Below are 22,810 nucleotides of genomic sequence, written 5' to 3'. Positions count from 1 at the left end.
ATAAAAACATTAACATAATATTTTTGCATATTACATTTTCAAGACATTCATTTATAAAAAAAAAAAAAAAAAAAATTGAAATAGTGAGCAGGCTGTTGTACAGTTACTTTACAAAGAGCAGCTCCTTCATGGTCTTCAGCTGGAACCGTTGGCAGCTTTTGAAATACATACACAATGTTCCTGAACTCAGATTCTACTTTTTTTGGCTGGAAATCTTGCTTTGTGTCTTGAAAGGCAGTGATGACGACACTGGGGAAAAAACAAGTAAAATAAGTCATAACAAGGACAATGCATGCCGGTTAGATTTGTGTCTGACTTGGTCCCGACTTGCTCTGACGTCATGCACACGTGGTCAACGATATTCTCACGAGAGCAAGGCGGCCGTCGATTTTAGAGCTATGCGCCGCAGTAGCTCTCCACCGACTGCGTGGCCCAGTGCATGATGGGAAACGCCTGGCTGTCACCACATCAGAGAGCTGATTGGCTCTTAGATCTGACAGCAAACACCACGTGTTGAAGAACATCCTTATTTTAAGTGTAGTTGTAATACTAGTTGTATACGCTGGATTGTTGACTATTAGTCTCAGGTTTAATCTAAAAACATATCTGTGTGGTTGTTATTACACAATCTTATTGATACAACACACATCAAATGTATTGCACAGGCAGATATAAAAAGAACAAAGAATGCAGCTACACACACATATTTCTACATAAATATATATTTATGAACACATATGAATAAATATAAATGTGATCTGTAAACTAAAGTAGCCAAAAGTTTGGAACTAACAGGAAGTCAATTTTTCTGTGATGTTTTTTGTCAACGCCTCCTGCTGCGGCCGCAGCTCTCATCTGGATTACAGGCGAGAAGCAGCTCTAACGAATGAGCCTAATATATGAAAGAAGACGCAGTGGCAGAAATAAATGAGGGCTGATACATCGCCCCACATATCTGGCCAAAACACAGAGCAATGGGCTGACACACTGCTCCACACCACCAATATTTTTCTTATTATTCATTTTAATCTTCTATCCTAAAGGATACAGTAAGTCTGGCAATATTCTATATTTTCTTCTTGTGCAAAAGTAAAGCAGGATAAAAGTACACAAGAACAATGAATAGAAAAGTATTAAATGTTTGCGGTGTGTAGAATGTAAATGGTAGAAATTCTTGATGTCAAATGTGATCCAGGGGCTGCTCTTGGTTTACTGTTGGGATTCTGACAGTTGTGGTGGTTTGTTGGAGGATTACGGATGGGGGGGCTTAGTGCTGCTGGGTTCTGAATGGCTGTGTCTGGATCCTTCTACGAGGGGGACGATGGTCTGGAGTCAAACATACGGAGGATGCAATGGACGCTGATGTTCTGTGGACTTTGTGGTGTGAGGCTGCACTCCAGGCTGCGCGTTCCTAGATGCATGTGATGTTTGTTTGGTGAACCTTCAGGATGATTTCAGGTGACATTTGTGTCGAGGGCTTTGAGGCGGTTGAGACTTTGGTTGCTTTGTTTGTTCAGGTTGGTGTGTGTGTGTGTGTGTGTGTGTGTGTGTGTGTGTGTGTGTGTGTGTGTGTGTGTGTGTGTGTGTGTGTGTGTGGTCCATGTCGTGTTTTCAAGTGAATGGTTCACGTTATAGGTCCTATTAAAAGGGGGGACAAACTGGGACATCATTTATCTTTGTCACATTTTTTTACATCACAAAAACCTGCCATTTTAACAGGGGTGTGTATACTTTGTATATCCACTGTAAGTCTTGGGAAGAGATTCTTTAACCATTTTCTCTTCAACAGTCCCAACAGTGGTGCAGTGCAACTACCCACAGCGATCAACCATTGAACCACATAGAAGCTAGACTGCCAACAGGTTGGTTTCAGATCCCCTGAGCTCTTCTCTAGCACTAGAGGAGGATAAAAGAAATAAACACGTTTCTATTATACTATATTACATTGAGTTGTTCTTCACCTTGTCTTTCCTGTTCTTCACTCCCAGCAGGAACTTCAGCAGCAGGGACGGACTGACCTATCAAACCATCCAACATCTCTTTGTACTGCTTCTTATGGCGAGTGGGGATAAACAGGCCAAATCCTGAGAGAAGAAGGTCCAAAGTGAGAGAAGAGAGACAACCTCCACTTCAACGGTGTAAATATTTGTAGTGATTTGAAAGAACTTACTGATTAGAAGCTTGAAGTCCTCATCTCTCTCCGTGAATAAGCTCACCACTGTGGTCACCAGCTCATCATAGCCGTCTGTCTTCTTGTAGCTCTTAATGGCCTGAAAGAGCAGAGCGGATTTCTCCGCTCCGATGGCTTTCTTCACATCAGCCAGAAAGGCTGAAAGGAGGTCAGTCTTTGAAGCAGAACCTGATCAACACGAGAAAGAACAGTGACATTTATTTCACACTGAATAAGCATTCATTCATTCAACCAGGCCACATTGTTCTTCAACCAAAAATACACTCAAACCTGCTCGTTCATATCCATTTGTATGGACTTATTAAGCAGCGTGATATCATTAGATAGTGGACCTCCGTTCATGTTATCAGAGGGATGGCCAGAGACGACTTCCATTCTGCTGGTACCCCACCAGTAAGATTGCTACATTAAGTCTGTGGGTCATACAAGTAATGGTAAATGGACCCGTACTTGTATAGCGCCTTTCTAGTCTTCTGACCACTCAAAGCGCTTTAACACTACATGACATCATTCACCCATTCACACACTGATGAGGAGCTACCATGAAGGTACCACATCAGATTATTAACCATTCACGGGAGCAATTTAGGGTTAAGTGTCTCGCTCAAGGACACATCGACATGGGCTAGCGGAGCCGGGGATCGAAGCGCCGATCCTCTGATTGAAGGACGACCCTGCTCATCACTGAGCCGCAGTCGCCCACAAGTAGACATCAAGCGAGCACTAAAACTCAGGAGATAAAGACCTAGAGCACTGGTGTCAAACTCAAGGCCCGCGGGCCGAATCCAGCCCGCAACCTCATTTTATGTGGCCCGCGACGGCTTGAAAGCCATGAAATCGTGGAGCCGTTTTCAGTCGGTCACAGGCAAAAAAATCAAATCCTGTGCATTTATTTTGAAGGGATTTTTTAATGCGGCAAAGTGCCGTTCATTCAATTCCTGTCATATTGATGTAATGTGCTGTAACTCTGTTACGTTGTTCATTCTGGTTACATGACATCTATTCTTCTGTCCATCCGGGGAGAGGGATCCTCCTCTGTTGCTCTCCCTCAGGTTTCTTCCCCTTTTTCCCCTGTGAAATGGTTTTTACTATCTTTATTTGGGGAGTTTTTCCTGATCTGATGTGAGACCCCGGGACAGGATGTTATGTGTACAGATTGCACATTTTAATTTGTGATTTTGGGCTATATAAAATAACCTGAATTGACTTGAATATTCACACACTCCTCAATGCTGCGTTCACAACACACTTTACACACCGGACTATTTGTTCGCTTCATTCCCAACCTTTTTTTAATTCATGTTATGTTCAAAAGGCTGAAGTTATAACATTACTATGTGTGTTGTAGAAAAAGGTAGAAGGATGTGATGTCCTACCAGTCCGAGGTTCTCTTAGTCCCTGCTGGTTCAGGTGGGGTCCTCCTTTGTTCAGCTGCTGTGTGTTCAGCTGACTGCAGCTAGAGGAGGTCAGACCCACAGCAGGCTGACTGGCTGGAGCTTTAAGGACAGAAACAGAACCGTTACAGATGTTGACTTCCGGTTAGCTAACTCGTCAACAGGAAGACTTGAACACAGACAAATGTCCCTCTGCTCAGTGCTGTTCTTTTGTCCAGAGAAGGTCCAATACCATTGTAAGGACGTGTGCTGGCTGAGAATGAGAGCCACATTTCCAACATATGAAAACCCTTTCAAGGTTTTGGACGGTTGGCCAGACAGACAGAAGAGACCTGATGATGGAGTAATGTCTATTTTCTAAAACCTGTGAACATTTTGTATCTTTGAGCTGGACAATATTGTGGTCACATGTCCAGCATATGAAGTGCGGTGTGGGGTTTCATACCGCTCTGCAGCACCAGGGCCTTCTTCTCGTCCACAGACAGTGAGTGGCTGGGCTCGTATCCACAGCCTTGCCCAGTCAGCTGCTGGCACTTCTCATCAAACCTCTTCTTGTGATGCGGGCGAAGAAAGTGGTAGAGGCCTATGACACAGATTGGATGTTTCTGAGACTACAGAGACAAACGGAGTAAACCAATAAAGGACTCAAAGGAGTCAGGCTCATGGAGCTGAGACCAAGCGGATTTACAGCTGGATCTGCCTAAACATGAACTCATCTGGGATCAGTTCAGGCCTGCACTCTTGGTGTTTGCAATCATTCAGTTAAATCCACAGGAAATCAGCAGCTGGTTCAGCGGGCAGGAGGACATCACTACCTGCCATGGCATTAGGCACACCTGTAGTTAGGGATATGCATCACTATTATCCAACCGCTCATCATGTTCAGGGTCGGGGCGCTGGAGCCGATCTCAGCTGACACTGTTCACCTGTACAGGTGAACAGTTGATCTCAGGGCTCATAGAGAAGAGAACCATCCACACCTACGAGCATTTAGAGAGGGCACACACGCTGCTACGGGGAGAACATGGAGGGAACCCACGCTGCCACGGGGAGAACGTGCAAACTCCACACAGAAGGACCGCCCGGGATGGGGTAATCCTCCTCTGCTCATGGGTTCCATAACACACAGAACATCTTACACACTGAAATAAATCCAAGACAACTGTCCCATCAGAACAAGTCCAGGAGTCTATAGAAGGTATTTGGTCATAAACCACTCCCATTGAGACCATAAGGGGTGCTATATGAATAGTCAGAACTTCAAAGTAATCGCAATTCATCCTGAGAGGAACATGAATGTTTAAACCAAATTTCATGACAATCCATCCAATGGTTGTTCCCTGGAGCCGTGCTGCTGAACGCTGCAACAGGTGGTTGATTGTAGTTTCTGCTGCTGAAACTCTATACAGTTATTAATATGTTTGCTCCTCCATTTGTATGAATGACATGGACAAAATATTAGACTCAAACCCCACTATATAATAGAAGCAACACACAACCAACTACAGTAGTGTCTCAAAATATAGTGCATGTTGTAAATATAGCAGGTCTGTTGCATTCCATTTAATTACATTATGGAATAGACTTCCATTCTTTGGTGCATAGAATAAAAGACACAGTATGACTTCATGTTCTCGATGTAGTCAGAGCGAAACTTTGGAGGCTCGGGCATGCTGCTGGGCCCGCTGGAGGGAAGTGAGGCACTGGAGAACCAAAACCAGCTCAGAGACAATTACACTTTTGTCCGCAGGGACCACCAAAATCAACACAAAATGAAAAGTTCCTTGTTAATACCTTAAGATAACAACAACAAAACTCAACATTGACCATGATTCATGACTTACTATTCATGACATTACTAGAACCTTAATCTAATTACACACTGCAGTCTGCAGGGCTGCGAGTGTGTGGCAAGCCAACCAAAGATCGTGAACACAAACTCTCACGAGAGTCTTACAGGAGACGGGTCCCTGCTGAGCGTCACCTCTTAGCAGCCGGTTCCTCATCCCCGGGTTAAGCTCCCTGAGCAGAATGAAGAGTGACCTCTGGCTCACCTCGGAGCAGACCGTGGGTGTTGGCGTCCTCCGTAAGGACAGCCGCCTCCGTGAGTAGGACGTCCAGCTGGTCGTCCTTCTTGTAGTTCTGCAGAGCCTGCATGATGCGGGTAAAGTTAATCCGGCTCAGTGACTTCATCTCTGCCAGGAAACTCTTGGCCCTGCTGCTGGGGGAACCGGCCCCAGAGACATCCTCAGACCTGCAGGACTTCTTCAACAAAGAGGGAGAAAAATACACTGCTGATATTTGCAATGATTTAAAAATAAATTAATACAACTTGATAGAAAAAAAACAAAAAACAATCTGATATCTGAAACACCAGAAATATGATTTCAAATTTCATTGATATAATAATCATCTGCAAAGACTAAAGACACTGAAACAAACGTCTAAATGTAATATATAAATGTATTTATTTAGAACGCAATGAAAACAAGCACAACTGGTTCCTGTGTAGTGTGTGTGGCCTCCCTTTACCTGTGTGTGTGGCTGGGTGATGACGCAATAGTTAATGGTTTTTGATTGTGCTTTACATCAAATATTAAAATTTTATGATATAATTGAATATATTAAATTAGATGTAAAATCTAATAAATAGTATAACTTCATAATTACTCTGGTCATTTCAATTTAGTTTGTATAATCCAAAATCACCATACTGTGATGCTTTCATTAAGTCCTCTCTCTATCCTATAAAGGAAGTGTGCCAGCTGGAGGTACAGTGGAGGAAATACGTGTTGATCGCTTGCCGATTTTGTAAGTTTGCCCACTGACAAATAAATGCATGTCTATAATTGTAATGGTAGGTTTATTTGAAGAGTGATAGACAGAATGAGAAATAAATTATATATCCAGAAAAATCAGATCATATGAAAGCCATTACAATTATAAATTTCTTTGCATTTGAGTGTGTGAAATAAGTATATGATCCTCTCGCAACCAGCAAGAACTCTGGCTCCTACAGACCGGTTAGATTAATCCTCTCACTTTAAGAAAGTGCTCAAAGTCTCAACTGTTACCTGTAGAAAAGACACCTGTCCACAGCATCAACAGAATCAATCAAGCAGATTCCGACCTCTCCATCATGGACCATGTGCAAGACCAAAGAGCTGTCTAAGGCTGTTATGGACCAGATGTAGACCTGCACATGGCCGTTATGGACCACAAGACCATCGGCAAGCAGCTCAGTGAGAAGGAGACGACTATACCGTATCCTCTGGATACCGTGGAGGTGGTGGGGGACAGGAGGATGATGACTAAGATCTCGTCCATGTTAAACCACGCCTCCCACTCCATGCAGGACACTCTGCAGCGCTGCACAGCTCCTTCAGTCACCGGCTGATTCATCCCCGGTGTCTGAGGGAGAGGAACCGAAAGTCCTTTCTCCCCGCTGCCGTCAGTCTGCACAACACACTGAGCTCTCAGTAAACCACTATCACTTCATTTGTACACAGCTGGTGCAATATGAATACGCTCAAGTACTAATTAATTAATTAATTAATTAATTAATTAATTAATTAATTAATATATATATATATATATATATATTTTTTTTTTTGGAGGAAATGGAAGAAACACAAAATGACCCTGTCTACAAACAGGATCTCACCTCGTAGGGTATCGATGATCATGAGAAAGATGAGGGGTCAGCCCAGAACTACACGGAAGGAACTTGTTAATGATCTCAAGACAGCTAGGACCACAGTCCCCAAGAAAACCATTGGTAACACACTACGCCGTCTTGGATTCAAATCCTGCAGCTCCATCAAGGCCCCCCTGGTCAAGAAGGTCCACGTACACCCGTCTGAAGTCTGCCAGTGAACACCTGACGGCTTGGGAGAAGGGGGCGTGGTCAGATGAGACCAAACTCCAGCTCTTTGGCATCAACTCGACTCGTCGTGTTTGGAGGAAGAGGAATGCTGAGTATAACCCCAAGAACCCGTCCCCACCGCCAAGCATGGAGGAGGAGACATTATGCTGTGGGGTGTTTCTCTGCTGAGGGGACAGGACGACTTCACCGCATCGAGGGGGGATGGACGAGGTCATAGACCAGGAAATCATGGCCGACAACCCCTTTTCCTCAGCCAGGACACTGGGGATGGGTCGTGGATGAGTCTTCCATTACGACAATGACCCAAAACATACGGCCAAGGCCACAAAGAAGGGGCTCCAGAAGAAGCACACGGAGGTCCTGGAGTGGCTCCAGAAGAAGCACACGGAGGTCCTGGAGTGGCAGAGCCAGTCTCCAGACCTGAATCCCATAGAACAAATGTGGAGGGCGCTGAAGCCTCGAGTTGCCAAGCGACAGTCTCGAAACCGTCAGGCTTTGGAAAGGATCTGGAAGAGGAGTGGACGATAATCCCTCCGGAGAACCCGGTGAGCAACTACAAGAAACGTCTGACCTCTGACGTCTGTGCTGCCAGCAATGGTGTCTCCACCAAGTACCGAGTCATGTCAAGCGAGGGGATCAAATACTTATTTCTCACAAAAAAAAAAAAAAGTCAAATGTCTTTGCATTTGATTTTTTACATTCTGTCTAACTGTTCAAATAAACCTACCATTAGAATTATAGACTGTTCATTTATTTGTCAGTGGGCAAACTTACAAAATCATTACTGTAATAACTTTGTATTTTGACATGTCTGGAAATGTAAAAAAAAAAAAAGCATGTATGAATGTACTCAGAATTAAAGGTTTCTTCTGTATGAAGACAGATGTTGGCCTGCTGATAGAAAAATGGTCTAATAGTTGTTGAGATGCCTTGATTGTCAGTAAGACGCAGGTCAACATCCTTCCACCCTTGCCTAGAAGGATGCCATTTTAACTTGGTAAACACGTTTCCATTTTACTCGCACCCGTCTGTACCAGCTACTTCACTCACAATGTACGTGACTGTGTTGGTGTGGAGCTCCAAGTTCACTGCAACAGATCCAGACTCTTCTTCTAGTGCATTTTTGCCTTGAAATCTACCATATTTCAAAACTGCTGCTGTATATAAATGCGACATGTACCTGTTCTTGGACCAATTTGATTTTACGTTTTCCTCCCCGCATTTCATCATCCATCCTCTTGTCACATTGAAGCGAGAGCGTGGACAACTGGTTGGCCTTCAAAAGAAAAATTGAACAACGAATTGAATGATTAAAGCACAGTCCTCTGGAAATGACTTCATGGCATTACACACGTCATAAGAGTGGACCTGTGCTACAAACATTATTACACACAGGAGGAGTCTCACCGAAGATACAGTACAATACGGTTACCACAGGAAACTGGTTGTTGTATACACAGGCCTGCTCTTTTGCACATGTATGACACAGCACACGTCCACACGCATGACCCAGCACACGTCCACACGCATGACCCAGCACACGTCTACAGACTAGTGGGACCGACCCCGGTCTCTCACAGGAAACAAGCTACCTTCTCTTCTCCCATGACGGCGTCATCCTCCTCTTCCTCACAGTGGTCCCCTCGCTCCAGAGCATCCAGCAGGTTGGCTGGTCTCTTCTGGCTCTGCTGCACCTCACACTCGTACTCAATGCAGATCCTGGCCATCCCATTGGCTCCAGAGTGGTCATCTGATCACAAAGACCAGACAACAGGAAACCAGTCAATGAAGGACTAACGCAGCATAACCGTTCCCCTGTGGATTCAAGGGAGGCGTGGAGACCCTGCCTCGGTCCTTCTACTCACCGAGCCTCCTCCTCTTCAGGCTGGGAAGGTGGGCGTCCAGCTTTTTGGCCTTCTGTGTGTGGGCGCTTTGGGAGGATGAGCAGGAAGGGAAGGACTGAGTGTCTGGTGAGCACACGGTCCCACAGCTCTGTGCTGCTGCCTTCTTCTCCACCACAGGCCTCTGGCACAAACAGTCAGGATCAACTTCCACAAAGCATTTCCAAACAGTGTGCCACAGATACACGGGCTGGATAGTCACTTCACATGTCATTATGGTGTTGCCATTTGAGTTGTCTGTGTCATAGTTTAATACTAAAATGAACACTGTCACGATTAATACAAGTTTTCTTATGTGGAATTTAACTTAGTGAAAGTACTATACATGTTTAAGTGTAAGACTTTTCTGTAGGACAGACCCTTCCTGTTGCAGTGGTCTCTAATTCTTCAGAAGGACATTTGTTCTGCTCTCCAACAATGGGGTTCATGCTTTGACACTGTGGTAGCCATAGCAACGGCATGAGAAACCTGACTTAAACCTTGACTTGAGGTTGTGCTGTAGACCTGAGACAAGGACTGGAGACCTGCGTTGGACATGCAGTAGTGTGTACGGTGATAAGACAGTCCATCAACTTTCTGCTAAAAGATGTTGCCGTTGATTCTTTCCAAACATGTTATAAAATATGAATTTTCACGCTTTCATAACCAAAAACCCAACGTGACCTCCTGAGTACAGTGCGCTGGTGTTACAGCAAACATCCACCAGACTCACCACATCAAGCTCAACCAGACTAGAACCTACCATCTTCTGTGCCACCCTGAAGAACTGAGCGACGTCCCGGATCACGTTCCCAAAGCTTTCATACAGACGCACGTAAGGCCGGACCCAGGATGGGAGCTGAGCCGTGGCCCCTGACCCCTTGAACCTGCGGGAACACTCGTTATTAGACCACCTCTTTCCTTCATGATCAACATCCAGATGATGTCACACAACAGCTACGGGAGCAACTTGGGGTTAAGTGTCTTGGCCAAGGACACATGGACATGGACTAGTGGAGCCGGGGATCGAACCGCCGATCCTCTGAATGCAGGAAGACCCTGGTCTAAAGTGAGCATTCAGTTACATTTTCTGCCACGCCCTTTTTAAAGAAAACATTATGAGTTAACGATTAAAGTGATTTCCTTGTGTAAACTTAAACGTCTTGTAGAGTTAACTTCAGTAATCATGAACTCCATATCTGACCTCTGGTCACACAGCAAGATGGCTCCATAGTCCTCCTTGTGGCGAATGACTCTGCCGATGGCCTGGTTCACCGCTCTGAAAGCCTGCTGCTTGTACCACTCCTGTCCAGACAGGTACTGCGCACGCACACGCACACACACACACACACACACACACAGAGAGATTGAGCCACTTAAAGCACAGCAGCCTTTCCAGTGATTCCCACTCACCTTCACCCCAGGAGCTTTCTTCCGACTCATCTCATCCAAGAACTGCATCTTCAGGATGACTCGAGGGTCCATCTTTGGAGGGAACGGAAGGCCGGTGATGATGACGCCCCGACCAAAGGTGTCTGCAAAATCCAGACCCTCGCTAGCCTGGCACAGGAAGACACACAAGGCATCTGTGTAAACTCATCACATTGTTCTCTGTGACTGCCACAGTGATCACTACAGTTAGAACTGTGGGAAGAGGAGATGGACACTAATAACACTACAATGCTGGCAATAAGATGGACGTAGACAAAGAACTACACACAGGACAAGCTTGCAAATGTTTAAAACATATTCTATATTTAATACATTTAAATACAAACAAAACAAATATGGCTGATTAAATGATAAGACGGCTCCAAGCGCAACCAAGTGAGAACTATGAATTAGTAAAGCTCCAGAGAAGTGAGCGCCAGTAGCCTTACAGCTTCATCCCATACGCAGTGTACTACAGGAGACTCCAACTATTGAGTAACACACGGAGAATGGAGAAGAAGCTCATACATCCACACTTTAAACATCCAAACTTACCCTTTAATGCTTTTTGGTGAAGCCAAAAACAAATTTCCACGACTCAGATACTTCATTTACTTACTTCATTTACAATTGTTGGATGGAGAGTAAACATGAAGACAACTTCTTCCAGCAATGAAGCAAAAACATTTTTTTAGCATGATGGGGCTACTAAAGACTGTCATAATTATCCATAAAGCATTTAATGGCAATTAGTCTATTTATCTAAAATGATTTATCCATCTGAGCTTTTGGATAAAACAGTTTTAGGACTATTCCATCTCGAAGGGCACCCAAAAGCTCACCTTGCCTCGACACACAGCACAGAACGACGCCCCCTTGGAGGTTGGATCCTTGACTTTGTTGTAATATCCGTCAATAACCTAAGAACAGACAGAGGGACCAGATCTATTGAAGCAAATGTCACCAGTGGGGTTCCTTATTCCAGCTTCTTTAAAGAAACCTAGAAATGTTCCTATGAGAGGTTTTCAAAGTCATTCATCTAGATATTAAATAAACTCACTTCATTAAAGGTGCCTTTTCCTTTGGGTTCAACAAATATGGGCTTTACGCTGTCAATGCGGGCTGCCTGTCCGTTAGTCTGGACGGACGGACACACACACACACACACACATATATATATATATATATATATATATATAAGATATAATATGAGAATAACGTTTCCTAGATGTGATTCTGCAGACCGTTTCCTAGATGCGATTCTGCAGACTTTCCACTTACTCTCCAGAAGTCCAGGGTTTTTTCCATTAAAGGGAAGGAGGGGAAAAACACTAGAAGACCATCAGGAACCACACGGCTCAGGTTGGCTGAGGCACAATTCAAAACAATGGCAGAAATAGGTGAAATAAGAAGTACTGTTTATGGGTATAGTGTTCATCTCTTCAGAAACACGTCTGTGTTGTTTGACCTTACCAACAGTGTTGCCTAAAGATGCCATGTTTTCAGGAAGAAACCTGTCAGAGGGAAAGATGATCACATTATTATATTACATAGTCTCAAGACGGTAAAGCATGTAGAGCAGTTGTTTATTACTAAAGTCTGATGAACTGGATTGAGATGGATATTGTTCTATGTGAAAGACAGGAATCCAAGTTCACAACACAAATTAAAAGAGGATAATACATATTTATTTTGCATGCTCAGAGTAGAGGACAGAATACAAAAAGAAAGTAACTGCCTGATAAATTAGCCACGCGGGAGTCATGTGACTTCCCTTGTGTTTGAGCCGACGCGATGTACTGAACTCGGTGCGTGTGCCTCGTTTGTAGAGGATGTACTGCAGAAGGAATACCAACCGTCTATCAAACGCTGAACTCAAGTGCACGCCATCTGGGCCGCGTTCTATGATGCCAACAAAGATCTGGTCCCGCTCAATCACATGGCTGTTCTCCAGACTCACTGAGAACGGGCTGCAGCAGACAGAGAAACACATTGGTACACAATCAAGGCTTGCCTGTGGTCAACAACAACAACAACAACATGACTAGTTCACAAAGTCTGAAATGAGATATTTCCTTTGATGAAAGGTTGTGTAAATGAAGCTCTTCAGCTGAGAGGAACTTGTCTCTGTTGTGAAGATTCTTTGTAATCAATAAAGACTCCAGAAGGAATTGCATTTGGGTATAAATAAATATAACTGACACACATATTAATACAATTGGTTCATTGCACAAAATGTCATCCTCCTACGAGATATTTGTGTGAAATAAGTAGCAGGGCTGGGCCCTATATCAATAATATATTGATATGAGATCTTGGATATGTGAATATGGCACAGTGAGTCTGAGCATGCTGCTTTTGAAGGCTGCATTACAGTAAAGTGAAGTCCTTTTCTGAACCAACCACACTGTTTCTATTATTTGACTTCATCATTATATTAACATTACTAATCATTAGGTATAACAATTGTCATTGTGAAACTGTTTTGTAAAAGCACCAATGGTCAACTCTACAATATTGATAAGGTAATTGAAAAAAAGAAAAGGGGATATTTGATTTTCTCTACATCACCCAGCCTTATTGTCCAATTGTGAAGTCCTTCAACCTTTGACTGGTTAGTTCATCTTTGAGTCCAGCTGGACGTTTGTAAAGAAATCCCCTCCAGGTGTTGCTGGGGCACCTGGGTCATGAGGGTCAGGACCCAGGTGCTGCATCTGTATCTTGCATCATAAATGGTCACTTCATGCCGTTGAATGTGTCACGGAGTTACGCATTTCACCAATAAACATGAAACACACACTTTGCCAAAATGAAAGTTGGAGGAGGCAACATCTGCAGCATAAACAGGCAGAACAACAACTTGTGACGTCTAGAGGTGGCTCCTGTGATGTGGCAGCACGCCTTACAGACACCTTCAGAGGCTGCAGGACTTTAATGAACCGAAGGAGAAACTTCATGAGGTGGAAAGCAGCTGTGAGTCACTCAAACTCATTCATAGATCAATCAGCTGATTTACTGCTCCAACACAAAGTGCTGTTTCTACATGCAGATTTTAACACCTTCTGGTTAATGCTGTTATTTATTTACATCTTCAGCAATATTCTGTTATGTATGCACACTTTATCCAAGTATTTAGTTTGCTGATAGAATCACTAAAGTGCATAGTTTAAGACTATGCACTTAAACTATTGTCCACCAGAATACCAACAACTCACTCTGTGCTGCCTCATTCAAATGACCCTACTTTCCCACAGACAGGAGAACAGCAAACATCATTTACATTATGATTACCGCTATTATACCCATTGCTGGTAGTAGTAGTATGTCTGTTATTACTGCTATTGTCATTGCATTATATTCACTTGTACTATTACTTCTATTAGTGGGTCTCTTCATGCCGCTCTGGGCCACACATCAAGACGTATAAAAACACTGAGGAGTTGTGTGTAATTCTTCTAGATACCACCTCCACCTGATTTATGAACAGATGAACTCCTGTTCGGCCGACAGTAGCAGCAGCAGTTCATCTGTAGTGTTCCACCACTCAGACCACTAAAGTCCGGGGTGAGGAAATCCAACAGTGCACCTCTGGAGGGCCAACGAGCTTTGAGCAGCGACAGGTGACTTACATCCTCATCTCACAGGTAAATGAGGAGAGGGGAGAGAGGGTCCCACTGGTCAGGATGATGCAGCGAACACCTTGAGCCACCAGATCCTGCATGCTGAAGCCAGGGGAGAAGCACCAGTAACTCAGCACGTTCCCTACAAGGAGCAAAGACACACATATGGTCCCGTTAACCAGGTTCATTCATTCAAACAAGTCAAAGAGTTGAAAACATGGAGGTCAAATAGAGGCTTCAATGTTTAGGGTTTAGTTTTGGGATACATTGGAACGATCCGTTCTGAAATCTAACTTGATGAAGAGTAAGCGCCGTCCCTGTGGGACTCCTGACAGGCTGGGATTCATCACCTTGTTTCTTTGACGAAGAGGAAGATGAAGCCCACACATCAGTGCTCTGTGGTTTCTTGTGATAGTTTTTGTCTCGATGGATATGAACCTGAGCCAGACAGACAGATAAGGTCACTGTTGAACACAAGTGTGTAGAGACGCACAAGGACCTTCACACTTTAACCAACATGCACCTTAAACTGAGCCGTGTTGGACTGCATCCACTGCTGACTCTCCTTCTCTGGCGGTTCACCACAGAACACCAGCTGCAAGGAAAGGAAGGAAAGGAACACGTGTTGCTGCTGCAGTGAACTGAATGGATCTGTGTCTTCTACCATTTTGATCAAATGTGTCAGGTGCAAAGTCCAGCAGCAAAGAAAGAGTGAAATGAGAAGATCAATATGAATCTAATGTCTCTGGCTGTGGTGCAGGATCACCTAAACATAATGTCCACCCCGCATGTCCCCTAAAACCAAGATTGTTACATTCCTCTTTGTGTAAACATTAAACAAACATGTTCATGAGCTTTGGAGATGCTGATCCGTATCGGCACAGAACCAGGCTAGTTTCCTCCAGTCTTTATGCTACGCTAGGCTAACCAGGTCCTGAATGTACTTATACATCCATGAGCCTGACTCAGTAATAAAGAGTGGAGAACGTGTCATCTAAAAACTATTCCTTTAACTTGTAGCGTACCTGTATGATGTCAGACAGCTTCTGCAGTCCACTCGTGTTCAGGAATATTCCTGGCTCTGAGGAGCAACACATCACACATCATACAAACTACCACACATATCAGGGTCTGCTGATTACATTCCTACGTATGTGTGCTATGACAGCAGAAGCCTGAACCATGTGACATGTTGTATAAAGACAAATAAGAAGCCATACTGACGTCCTGTTAGGTGTCCAATCATCTGGTCCAGAGCTTCACAGACGGCTGTCTTGCTGTTGAAGGTCAGGTGGACTCTCTCCAGCAGCTCGTAGATAAAGCTGAGACAGACAGAAGACACGTCTTCAGAAACTCTTTGTGTGGCAAGTCCCAAGGGAAATGTCCACTGGAGTCTGACTCGGGTTGATTCTAAGGAGCTCGTTTTAGAAGCAGAGGTCTCCTACAAATTGTGTAAAATAATGTCCAACATCCCGCAGATGGAATGAGCTGGCAGACGCCATGAAAGTGTTGATAAAAACACAGATATAATTACAATACAAGTCAAGAAACGTGAAATAGAGCCCGTCTTACTTCTTTTACATCATAATCCCTGAGTCTCTTAATTGCCGAGTACAAAGAAGCAGTGTTTGACTTAACATGCGTTTTTAAAGACTGGTTCGACAGAAGGACGATCCAGTGACACATGAAGTCGTTAATGGAGCGCGCAGCATTCTGCTCCATCTACTACCACTCTCACATACATTCCAGGTTTTGTGATGCCTTTTTCACTTGGCACGTCATAGGAATCAACGACAGCCTCCAGATCCAGCAGTATCTCTGTCAACGCACAGAAAACAAGCCCAGAGCGATGACTCATCCAGCTCATGAGATGATCATGCAAGTGCTGAAATCAAGCTTCTTTATAGCTTCAAGAATACTTACGCTTGACCTTAGCAATGGTTTCTATATTTACTTTTAAACCTGAAACAAAAAAACATGACCTGCTTTAACATACATATATAATATACTGTAAGAATACAAATCCATTGTGCAACCTCATAAGCATGCCAACCTGAGCTGAGGCCCTCGACATTAAAGTCCTCCGTGACGGAGGCGTCTTTAGCCTGCTCCACCAGCAGCCGGTCCACAGCGCTAATGGCTGAGGCCACGTCGTAGGGAGTGAGGTCAAAGGATGTGGCTTCTTCACAAGTCTTCTCCTGCAACAACAGAAACATCTGGTGGGATATTCGCCTCTCTTTGACAACCATTATTATTATTATTATTATTATTATTATTATTATTATTATTATTATTATTATTATTATTATTCCCATACAGGCTCAGGAGCTCCAGGTTGCATATGCCATTATTGTTGTGGGTGTGCGACTTATATTTTCACATGTATATGGTGGTCATTACCATTGGTGCGCTGCTGGAGAGGAGACATCAGCTACTGTACTCTACGACAGCTACTCCGTTCCTACCTCCCAAGCCTAAAAGGTCCACTTGACACCATAGGAAACTGAGCGGCTCCAGAAATGCTTCCTCACAAGGAGCTTTTCTGCTCCCTCTGGGCTTTGATTTTATGAGAGACTAAAGCCTAGTTTATGGTTCTCCGTCACGTCGACGGCGTACCTACGGCGTCGACGTGACGCCGTCGTTGAGCATTCGAAGTTCTGCGTCGAGGGACCGCGTTGCTCTGCAATTAACCGCCAGGGGGGTGTGTCTGTGTGGTTTCAGGGGCTATAGCCGAATCCTTGCCTTTTCTTCCGGTCACAGTAAACAATGGCAACCAAGTTGGAGCGGCTGCATTTGGAGTTGGAGCTCATCAATATTGAAGAGCAAATGCTTATATTGCAAATGTTGAAGCGCAGGCGACAGAGAAGACATTTGCGGAGGTGGTGTAGGAAGACAGACCGGAAAAAGCAACTGCCGGAAATGACATTCCGAGCGGACCAATCACAGCGCGTGTCAACGCGACGCGTAGTTAGGATTTTTTGGAGGTGCGAGTCAGGCTACGGCGTAGGGGTCTGCGTCCTGACGGAGAACCATAAATTAGGCTTCATTCAACAACATCCATGTGTACCTCCCAGTGTGGCCATTCAGATCAACCATGTCCAGGACAGAGTCTTCTTACCACATTGTGAGCTTCATCAAAGATGACCACGGCTCCGTTCAGCTCGATATTGTGAGCTCTGCGGCTCTGTGGAACAAAGGGAAACAACAAAACACCAGCATTCACAAAGAGTGGAACCATAACAACCTCAGGGATCCCGATTAGAAGACAGCAAGAACAGTACAGAGATCTGAACACTTTGGAAGTTGTGTGAAGGCCACTTGGTATTAATATACGTTATGATGCCTTCTACACTTGTAAAAGCTGCTCATAGATAAAGTCTAGCCCGGGACACTTAAGTGAAGCTTCAAGTCTCCCCACGAGGAAGGTGGAGGCTTGGTGACGTAGTGAATATTCACAACACTAATGCTGCTGCTAATCTAACGGACACTAACTTCTCTGCCCTCCTGAAATTAAATAATTATGCACTAAACTTTCCATTGAGGAAAAAAACAAACATGAAATAGCAATAACTAACTAATTTACCACTGGAAGTGGGGCCTCGTCAGTAGTGAGACCAGATAATCCTCCACCATCAACCACCAAGGGAATGAAAGGCCAGACTTTGGGTAAGAAAGCATAAGGAGGTCTTTAGTGTTGTGCTGGTCCTGCTACAGCCACCAGGACTTCTACAAGAACTACAAATCAATTCCTACAACACAGGCGGAGAAACTGAAATCCAGTGTCGGCTCAGGAATGTGTCATTACTACCAGGAGATGCTCTCCGTTCACAGCCTCGGCTCACCTTTGGATCCAGCAGGTAGTTGTAAGGCATGAAGATGACGTCTGCTTGCTGCTTCAAGGTCCGGGAGAGGTAGTAAGGACAGACCCTGCAGGAGAACATCAGTTTCAGATGAAATGTACCAAGTGCAAAGCTAGGAGAGCTAGCAGTCTTCTTACTGAATGAGCTGCAGCACAAAGACATACCAACTAAAAGAAGCTTCTAGAGCAGCCACAGCCTATTTACAACAGCATAGTCTCCATCGCCTATAAGATCATTAATGTCACCCTGACAACCAACTAATGTCACGTCGAAATAAATAAAGACTTAACATTGAGGCAATTTCAAACAGAATGAACAGAGAAATCAGAAGGAAAGAATTTGCACAAAAACCATATTAACCGATCAGCTGATGGACCCGTACTTGTATAGCGCCTTTCTAGTCTTCCGACCACTCAAAGTGCTTTAAAGCTACATGACATCATTCACCCATTCATACCCTGATGAGAGGAGCTACCATGAAGGTGCCACATCAGATTATCAACCAGTCATACACCGTAAGCGCAGCTACAGGGGACATGTAGGGTTAAGTGTCTTGCTCATGGACACATCGACATTGGCTAGCGGAGCCGGGGATCAAACCACCGATCAACCCTGCACACCACTGAGCCACAGGCCTCTGATGTCACTCAGAGGCCTGGACTACCTGAACTAAGTCCAACAGCTGGTTATCAATGGGTAAATCCACCCGGCTGTGAATGCCCAATAACAAACGTCAGCAGAGAGGCATATTTTACAAATGAAGAGAAAACCAGCTTTCAGCTAATAAAATAATAAATACAAAAACACAATTTATTGTAAGAAGTTTCCTTCCATAACTTAGAACTGGAACAAAGTAACGCTTCATCCAGTCTGTAACTGTAAGACTCGACTCCAACACAGACAGACAGACAGACAGACACACATTTTCTTTTATTTGCTCTCAAGTCTGTTTCACAGCGCCAGGGTTACAGATGAAAGAATATGACATAAAGTTAATATAATACACACACGCAATTATAGTCAGATCTATCGTGCTCTAGATGAAGCAGTGATATTATAAATATACACTGCTTCGTATACATAAATACACGTGCACGTATGTATGTATACGATATTGTATACCGGGGTAGAAGACATAAAGAACACATGTTTGTTGCTCTAGTGAAACAGACTAGTAGGAGAACATGAAGATATAAATAACACCACCTCTGTTTGTTGCCGAATTTGACCAAGTCTTCGACGTCGAGGATGGACTTCACCAGCTCTCTGTCAGTGCTCTTCTCTGAGGAGGAAAGAGGGAAAATAAGACTTGTATACAAGTAGCTTTTTACAAACCCCTAGCTGTTGTGTACTTCTATTACTGTGATAATGTTACAATGATACCCCTTTAGTGTTGCTCTGATAGCGACTGTATGTAGTTCAAACGGGTTAAAAGTGTAATAACATTACCTTCCACGTTATTGTAGAAGCTACATGACCTGGCGGAAACCTTTCCTCTGCACATATGGACCTGAAAAAGAGGTGATGGCATGGAATCACAACAAGATATTACAATCTGTACACATGGGTTCAATACCCCCGTCTATGTCCAACGCCAGAACCACAACCGTTCATGTCTTCTCAGAGACCCCACAAGGTCCCAGAATATTCTCACAGCTCACCGTGCTTGGAATCTGAACAACACTCGAGTTTGAAAACACAGAAAATGAGCTGGGAGAAATGTGGAGGATTCTTTAAGTCTGAAAACATGGCTCTCTGCACGTCATCTCAGTGAACAAACCAGGGCTCACCTTGGCCTGGTTGCTCTCCTGTCGCATCACTTCTGGGTTGATACACAGCTGCTCTCTTGACCCCAGCACACACACCTTTGGACTGGACCAGCAGAGAGAGACATTAGCAAACTGGGCTCATTTGTGCTGTAAATCAGAAAGAGGTAGTGACTGAACGAAAGGCTTCTCTTGCATGAGGTGAAGTGGCATGGTTTACCTGTATGAGGTGTTCTTTAGCTCACTGATGACCTGTGCCAGCTGAGAGTGAGTCCTGGAAGCGTATATGATCTTGGGAATATCCGTGTAGTAGGCTGGGAAACAAACGTATTTTCATGAATTCACTAATATTTTACAAACCATTCTGTAAACACCCCCCAATTTTTCCTATTACTTCTGGAGTTTCCCTAAAAGATACATAGGGTACTAGCAATGGAAATGTTAGCGTAGGGATACATGTCACTATTTAATATAATATATATTAAATAGATATATGGAGATAAAATTAGGTCTAATTGGATAGATAACCCTAACCCCATATAGAGTATTGTTTATTACTGGAGCACATATGGGATACAGAATACACTCATCTGAAAAGGAAGCGTGGGGATCAAGTGCAACAGACCACCACAACGGAACGCCACTAAACTGCTAAAATAGGCTAAGGTAACCCAGCTAGGACCTGAGGCTACTTCACTACCCAGCATGCACCTGGCTGTCCGCAGTCTGGTCACCAGAAAATAAATTGGATGAAATATATTTGATTTGTGATCAGGACATCTCTGAAAACTGAACTTCTGTACACATTGAGAATGGTAGCTCCTCCACCAGTGTGAATGTTAGTTAGTCCTGATGGTCAGGTGGTACCTTCATGGTAGCTCCTCCCATCAGTGTGAATGTTAGTTAGTCCTGATGGACAGGTGGTACCTTCATGGTAGCTCCTCCCATCAGTGTGAATGTTAGTTAGTCCTGATGGACAGGTGGTGCCTTCATGGTAGCTCCTCCACCAGTGTGAATGTTAGTTAGTCCTGATGGACAGGTGGTACCTTCATGGTAGCTCCTCCACCAGTGTGAATGTTAGTTAGTCCTGATGGACAGGTGGTACCTTCATGGTAGCTCCTCCCATCAGTGTATGAATGGGTGAATGATGACATGTTAAAGAGCTTTGAGTGGTCAGAAGACTAGACAAGATCTATACAGTACAGACCATTAGAATACTCAAAAAAGTACACACTAAAAGTAGTTGATAGTATTTGTGCATGTTGTCTAATACCAAAAATAAGAAGACCCATGAACTACTGTTTCTTAGACATCAGATGCACTACATATTACATCTGTACAGATGTCCTCCCTGGCTCTGTGCAGGCGTGCCTACGCTCAGTCTCACGGCCGTAACCACGACCTAAAGCCTTTATTTAGGCCGAGTCTATTTTTTGTCAAGATGTGCATAGATGTGAGGTTGATGCCCAATAAAAAGGCATATATGAAGCAGAGGTTCTGTGTGGTTCTACATTACAGAGGATGCACCCAGGTTCACGGTCTCATTCTGTTCTTGGTAACATGGTATGACATGTTGTATTGCTTGCATACGTCGCTGCTTGTTTTGGAGTTTGAGCGCAGCATGTTTTAGGACACCTTACAGCCCATTGGTGTGTAACCAGGGTTCAGCTATGTGCGAGTCCTAGTCATTCATTCAAGTACGACAGCAGTGGTGATGCACGTGGTTTCCATGTGTATAACCCAGCACTGGGTCCTGAGGATCAGTCTTCAGACACACGTATGACTGCACTGAGCTGTGGCATGACGGGAACATACTTGGCGTGGCACCGTCTGTAGCAGCCGAGCCCCAGGAGGACACAGCTGTGTTCGGGAACATCTCCTCCCCATTCAACTTCTCGGATATCTTGCGGGCAGATATGGTGTCCTTGAAGTGCTCTCTCCAGGCCAGGGTGGCACACAGCAGGCACAGAGTCTTACCAGTACCGGTGGGACTCTCCAGAACCCCATTGGCCTTCTGAAACAAACAGGCACACAGGAAGGTTCATCTTTGGAGAGAGGCTCTGCCAAACTCGGATGTGCTCCTGCTCATCAGCTGATGTCAACTCTGACAGGACGAGGAGCAACAGCTCACAGATCAGATCCCTAGTGATCATGTGTTGATTGGAAAAGGCATCAATCACTCAGAGGACTGTGTAAGCTATTGCATTGTGTACTTAAACAGCTCTATAGGAAGCAGTGTTCTGGTGTACGTTTCTGGGGGCTTTTATTGTGAAGGGGAAAACGGAAGGAGAGGAGGAACTGTTCGAGTGAAGAGTGAGAATAAAAGTCGTTACAGTCTTGTGCAAACTAACGGAGCATCGTGTCGTTTTATTATTATTGTACAGTATAGGCGCAAGATAAACCCTCGGCTACATTGGTTGGATAATGTTCCGCCCTAAGAGAACCTACAATCTAGATAGAAAGCAGTTCGCCGAAGCGAGCTATTTAGTTAGTTAGCTAACGGTAGCCACAATTGAACTTTGTTCCGTTTCCCCCCTTCACAATAAAAGCCCCATAAACATAAACCAGAACACTGCTTCCTAGAGAGCCGTTTAAGTGCTCAATACAATGGCTTACACCTGTAATGAAGACGGAGCTCCGAGTCCACGTGCAGCACAGACCAACCCGAACCCCACGGTACCTTCTGAAGACACTCCAGCACTTTGGCCATGTAGTCCTTCTGGCAGTCATATGGAGGAAAGGGGAAGTTCACCGTGACTCCGTTCAGGGTGAGTGAAGGCAT

The 22,810-nt window shown here is 44.3% G+C and overlaps 1 protein-coding gene across 1 annotated transcript; it reads right to left on the bottom strand.

Annotated features, from left to right (window-relative positions):
- Positions 1-47: 47 nt before the first annotated feature.
- Positions 48-22,810, bottom strand: rtel1 (regulator of telomere elongation helicase 1; the record flags this gene model as incomplete). Its single annotated transcript, XM_079226316.1, has 33 exons — positions 48-249; positions 1,962-2,084; positions 2,171-2,359; positions 3,568-3,687; positions 4,031-4,168; positions 5,640-5,850; positions 8,652-8,747; positions 9,064-9,221; positions 9,337-9,496; positions 10,115-10,238; positions 10,556-10,671; positions 10,765-10,911; positions 11,625-11,702; positions 11,843-11,920; positions 12,064-12,149; positions 12,256-12,296; positions 12,639-12,752; positions 14,412-14,544; positions 14,753-14,840; positions 14,926-14,997; positions 15,428-15,483; positions 15,627-15,724; positions 16,145-16,220; positions 16,326-16,364; positions 16,456-16,600; positions 17,521-17,586; positions 18,245-18,329; positions 19,469-19,544; positions 19,712-19,772; positions 20,053-20,134; positions 20,249-20,342; positions 21,844-22,042; positions 22,709-22,810. The coding sequence occupies 33 exons, from the start codon at positions 22,808-22,810 to the stop codon at positions 194-196; spliced, it is 3,507 nt and encodes a 1,168-aa protein (XP_079082442.1). The 3' UTR covers positions 48-193.

Source organism: Taurulus bubalis (genome assembly GCF_910589615.1).
Source record: "Taurulus bubalis genome assembly, chromosome: 11".
Classification (NCBI taxonomy): domain Eukaryota; kingdom Metazoa; phylum Chordata; class Actinopteri; order Perciformes; family Cottidae; genus Taurulus; species Taurulus bubalis.
Note: the sequence above shows the minus strand (reverse complement) of the source record. Positions and strands in the feature narration are given on the sequence as shown.